The following is a 5,942-nucleotide window of genomic DNA, read 5'->3' as shown; positions in this document are numbered from 1 at the left end:
CTACAACGACTCCGACTAATTTAGTGTTAAAGGTTAAACGTTGTGGACTTGAAAAAAATACAAATTTAAACTGAAAATGCATGTGTTGATTTAGAAAATTGAAATATTTAACAATGTATTTGAAAATAAAATAAAAAAAAATATATATATATATATCAAAGTGTGTGGTTTTTTTTCTGGTTACATTTTGATTCACTTTGGAGTAAGTTATTTTCACTCCGATATGTTTTTTGACACTTAACTTAAGGTCCAATTTTTTTCATTTGCACATTTTATCTTATCAGATTTAGGTCTTATTTTTACAGTTTCAAATGCGCCAGAGAAGTGACGCCACTGGCGGCCATTTTACGTTGCCAATCGCTTAGCCCACCTAATTTGAATACGTACATTGATTTCTCCGTGTCTTTTCCACTTTATTTTCTGTCTCAATGACGAAAAACGCCACTGTGTATGGCATACGGTTGTACCAATAAGTCTATGAGAAGCTTTACATTTTATCGGTAAGAATGCGATTTTAAATGTTCACAGTGACATGTAAACCTCTCTCCAAGTCACAATTGACGATACTGACATCATGTACTCTGAATGGTTGATGCAAACAGTGAAAATTGGTCTTTCAATAAACACCACCAATTAGTCAAACAAACAAAAACCCGTAACCGGGCTTGAAAGTGTCATTTCATTTACAACATCTAAAAAAAACAACTGGCCAGCATTAAAAGAGCACAATGTGCTAAATCACTCTCCTGTCGCCCTATATGCCAGGGAGGGGCGAAAAGTATTCCTGAGAGAGAGTAGCAGGAGGCGCTGGGCGAGAGAGATCTATATAATCTTCCAACACCAAAAGGCGAATATAAATAAAATATGAATAATATATTTCCCTTAATAACAGGGCTACTGTTGTGTGCACGATACGGTGTTATTATTGTTTGAAGAGTCGTTGCACAAGTTGTCAAACACGATTTTCTTTCCATTTGAATTGAGCTTTCTCATACATTACAGTCGTACACATTCTTTGACCTACGGTAGATACTGTGACATCATAGGATAACATTTTTGCTAGCCAAATGCCTTTGCGATCTCCTGTCCAGTCGGTGGCGATATGCACCAAGGAGATGTAAACCGAGATGTAAAATATTGAAGACGAAGAAGAAGCAGCGGCAGAAAAAGAAAGGTATACATCCGGTTCAAGTTTCCAGGTGACTGGCAGCTGTGTTTTCAGTGAGTAATTTATCTTTTTTAAAACTGTATATTTGCCATTTATATACAAATGTATGTATGTTCACTATTTAAGAGCATAATTGCGACATTGAGGCCTTCTAGTTTGTTTCGTGTTGCTCGCTACATCAAGAGAAGCATGCTCTCTATTGTAAAACAATATCAACAAAGGTGGCTTGTCAGCTAGAGTTAGCACGTGACTTGAATGTTGTTTTGTATGTTTTCCAAACCAAAGTGTCCACAATGGAAGAGTGATGGCTTCACATATGGGGAAAGATTTGTCTCAAAATGATTCACACGGATGCATCCGTGATTTTCACGTGTTTTTCAGATCCACAAATATTTGTGATTTTCACAAATGTATGTCACTTAAATAACTATAGTTATTTATAATTTGTTTTATTTATAAATACATATATATTATAGATATTTATGTTTTTGAATTGAAAGATTTATTTGCACCAAAATGTGCTTTTCAGATCAACAAATAGATTCGTTGTTTTAACGTGTTTTTGTTGTGTGTGCATTTATCATGACTTACCGTGTAAATATTCAATTTTGCGTGTGAAGTGTCGAATGTGCGTTTGTGGATCAGCAGGCACGCCGTTTCAAGATGTTCTCACACGCACACACACGGGTCTCAGATATTTACATGTGTGGAAAGGCAATACCTAATCATTCCGCTAGAAGGCAGTGTTGCTGTTTCCATTTAACAGGAATGCGCTATATTTCGTTTTTTGTTTAAAACTTCGAAATTGAAAAACGGAAAGCGAGCCATTATCTGATCTTTTATTATGTGTTTATTTGACACAACTCAGGGAAACAAAATACGACCGCAATTTGGGTCCGTGTACCTTACGTTGATTCTATTTTTAATTGTGAAACGCAAATAAAAAACAAATTTAGGGTTGTATTTTCAATTGTCATTTTTGAAACAAAAATAGGATATTCATTTTAACGCCCCTTTTAAAAATAAACTACAAAATATGTGGAGTTTTCTGGAAAGGGCCCGAATTTCCGTATTTCCAGTTTCAATTCAGGAAGCACAGGAAGTAGTGTAATAGCCACTTGCTTTGCTTTAAGAGCGAGAAAAAGTTGGCTTGACATTCTGACGTTCGACACAGTATTCAGTTAGAGTTAGGGACCGTCCATAAATTTTATGCGCGATGGTATCAAAAATTGACAAAACTTATCCAAAATGACCTATATAAAATACAATTTGAGGTGTAGTAGTTAGAGGCTTTGCTTTGCCACCTAATACAGCAATCAGAATGAGAGAAAGTGTTTCACTTGATTTTTTTGTGAATATTTGTCCGTCTCTAACTCGTGAATATCGAACGTCAAGCCAACTTTTTCTCGCTGAGCTGCACCCCAATTGTAATAAAATGGTAGAAATGTTCGCATCCGACAGATTTAGAGCGACCATTTCTCTTAAATTGAATTAAATAATCCTTAGGGTTTGAGGGACACCATTGTGTTGGTAGCTGTAAGTATGGGCTCCACTAAATAGACGAGACTGTGACGGCTCCGAATTGAAGGGCTTGCAATCGTTTATTTTACAAAGTCAAAACAGTAACTCCCCTGGGCCACAAGAGGGCGCTCAGGGCGAGCGCATGCATTTAGTCTCTACGTGTTCTACCATAACAACTATGTCGCCCAGACTTCAAATTTGTGCCAAACCGAATCTACTTCTGTTAGCGCTGCCGTTGAAGAGAGGCTAAAGCAATCCTTCCGGGTAAAGGACCTCTGGTCACTTTGTAATCAAGATTTTAAAATATCCCTGCATTTTGGATTAACATATTTTGGATTCTTCGCGTTTATCTGGGAATGCAAAAAATAACAACAGGAAAACGATACATAATCCAATTTAATAGCTATATTTTTATGCAAAACGGCTCGTATTTTATTTTTTTAAGCTCCAATTATTGAAAAACACCCCGTTTTTTGTTTTCAGATTTGCGTGCCTAAATCGGAATTAGAATGAACGGAAGGTACACGGACCAATTTGTTTCACTCAAGCTTGTTTTGCCTTGACACGGGACGTTCTTCTTCTTCTCCACCTCTTTGTCCGCTGCTCCAGCGGCGGAGAAGAAGTCGAACGGCTTACTTGTACAGGAAACATCCAAATCGCCTGTTAATGTTTTTTTCCATTTTCCATTTCTGCTGCAAAATTGGAAAAATATTTCTTATCCGTTTTGATTCATTTTGTTTTTTGGAACGAATATTGAGAAAACATTTCTTACTACCCATATTGTTTGAAAAAAAAAAACAACTAATGATCAAATGATATACGGATTGTTGGAGATAGAGACACTGCTGTCCAGCGGACTGAAGGGGGATGGCCTTTCAACACGTGAATGTTGACAACTGCTGTGTGTGGGGTTGATGACACCAGAGTATATTTTCACTCGCGTACCACTCCCACAGGGAAAAAAACAGACTACAGTATAAAAAAAAAAAAAAAAAAAGTTAAAAAAAATTGAATAAATCAAAATCCTGTCCCAACCGGTCCGGGTGAAAGCGACTTCGAAACCGCCCCGCTCCGTTCAGCATATCTCCCACTCCCGTACCGCTCCCTATTTTAGAGGTCATATACATTAAATAAATAAAGTTGCATTTTCCTAATTTATTGAAAAGTTTGTTGCCCCCCTCTCTCCTCAAAGACTCTCAATATTTTCTCAACATTTTTTTTCCTACTGCAGGGCTTTTGCGCTTTTTCAGTTGGTCGCACCAGCACAGGATCTGGTTGCGTCCTTTTTTGGTGTGGTCCAGCATGACCATATTTGCTGATGTATACTCGTCTCAGTTGGCATACTGTAAAGATTGACAGTGACTCAATTAAGATATATTAGCAAAATATTTTGCTGTAATAAGAACTTTGTTTTGCAGCAAGCAGCGGCTGACAAAACAGGTCCATTTTTTATATCACTTGAAAAGAAGACACAAAGGAAAAACTTCAGACCTCAGTAAAAAGGTGCGAAATGAAAGCTGACAATCACAAAGCTAAAAATCGTCAAATTATTTTAATTTGTATTAGTTCAACAAAATACTCTAAGGATACTGATTACAATGCTTTTGATAACATACACAATACATGGTTATATTTTTTAGCACCACAAAAGACCACCAAAAGATTTGTTGATTTATTATTTAAGACATTTGGGACATGGGTATAACAAATCATAGACTGACGTTTGACATCCCAGAATGAAGGATCGAAGCATGATATAGGCCTATATGAGACTATTGCAGAGTGATAGAAAGCCCACATTGTTTTGATTTTTGTAGTTATTAACATTTTAATGCATTGATGCACTTATTTCTGTTCGAGTGTAAAGTGCTCGACTGTATTTGAACGCACCTGGCGTCTCGGCCAGCGCGAGCGTTGTCAGTGTTTAATGTGACGTTCCCGTTATAATCCGTTTGAACCAGCGATCGCTGCTTGTTAAATTCGACGTTAACGTGGCAAAGTACACACCCAGACTCGGATATTCCGAGACGACCGATTTTCCATGACGCGCGTCACACGGGGTTATTCCGCCTTGTGCGCGCAGTCCGACACAGTTGGAGCGACTTTGCCGTTTGCGCGATTGAAATGCCAGCTTCCAGTGTGGGAATATCTTGGAAACGGCATGACGTTTGTGTCAAAAAGAAATGAGGGTGTCCGCTGAGCCACAAACGCACCTTCGACAATTCACCCGCAGAGTCATGATAAATGCACACACAACATTAAAAACACATGTGAAAATCACCAATATATTTGTGGGTCTGAAAAACACGTGAACATCGCGGATTCATTTGTGTGACTAATTTTGTGTCAAATCTGTCCCCATGTTCACCTGCTGCTGGTCGTCTACCTGCACATCTCACCATCAACATATTCTTCAAAGGTACTGCATGCTGCTTGTTCCTTCCATTTTCTTATGTTGTAGCATTATGCCTCTGGTGGTTCGAGAGGGTCAAAACATTAGGGACACCGGCACAGTCTAATGACACCCAATGTTGTTATTTTATACATATACTTTTAGTTGATTTAAATCGTGTCTGTTAGACCTATTAGAAAAAAATATTGAAGTACATTAAAATATACAGTTTATTTTTATGTAAATTTTACACTAATTTTACAATACTTTAATGTTTAAAATTAATGAATGTGATTTCTCTGTATTAAAGCAATCCTTATTTTTTCTTGAATTCAAAAGTTCTCAGGTGCCTAAGAGAATGTTTTTACTTACCTTGACAACCTGGAGCTTTGTGACTACAGCTAGGGCTGCTCAGTGTTGATAACTTAGTATCTTTTTTGAAAAAATGTTGTGACTTTTCTAACCCCTCTTTGTTAAAAAAAAAAAAAGTGGCAAGTTATCATGGTTAAATAAAATTAATAAAAATCTAAAACTGAAATAAAATAAAAATACTTTTACAAAAATGAAAAAAGTCCCCCCCATCTGGGTTCAGACGGCAAATGAAGCCACCACTCTGGTGAGCACCCATAAAGATTGATTGTAGAGGCAGTTTTTAAAGAGAGCTGTCCAATTGTATGTTGTCAATAAATGTCATGTGTTGGGGCGTGACGTTGCCAGACAGAAAGAGCCTCCACCCCAACATCAACAACTTAGCCAATCCTTTGAGTATGCGGTGCACAGGTGCAGCTTCACTGAGAGGCGTCTTGAATATGTTGCCTTGCTTTTTTTTGTGCTGGCGATTGCAGTAAATAAAAGTCATTA

General features: G+C 37.5%; 1 protein-coding gene across 4 annotated transcripts in view; it reads left to right on the top strand.

The window, feature by feature from the left end:
• Positions 1-1,112: 1,112 nt before the first annotated feature.
• The window catches only part of LOC147128028 (uncharacterized), a 10,471-nt gene continuing 5,641 nt past the window's right edge, over positions 1,113-5,942 (top strand). The window contains exons 1-2 of one of the 4 annotated variants that reach the window (XM_086019813.1): positions 1,174-1,221; positions 1,454-1,578. In XM_086019813.1, the coding sequence (XP_085875939.1) occupies positions 1,507-1,578 (72 nt within the window). In that variant the 5' untranslated portion in view covers positions 1,174-1,221; positions 1,454-1,506. Of the gene's footprint in view, positions 1,222-1,453; positions 5,109-5,942 lie in introns of all 4 variants that reach the window. The other 3 variants (XM_086019814.1, XM_086019812.1, XM_086019815.1) reach the window with 3 other exon arrangements.

Source organism: Filicampus tigris, chromosome 20, assembly GCF_054856515.1.
Source record: "Filicampus tigris isolate MCC_2025a chromosome 20, RoL_Ftig_1.0, whole genome shotgun sequence".
In the NCBI taxonomy this organism is placed as follows: domain Eukaryota; kingdom Metazoa; phylum Chordata; class Actinopteri; order Syngnathiformes; family Syngnathidae; genus Filicampus; species Filicampus tigris.
Note: the sequence above shows the minus strand (reverse complement) of the source record. Positions and strands in the feature narration are given on the sequence as shown.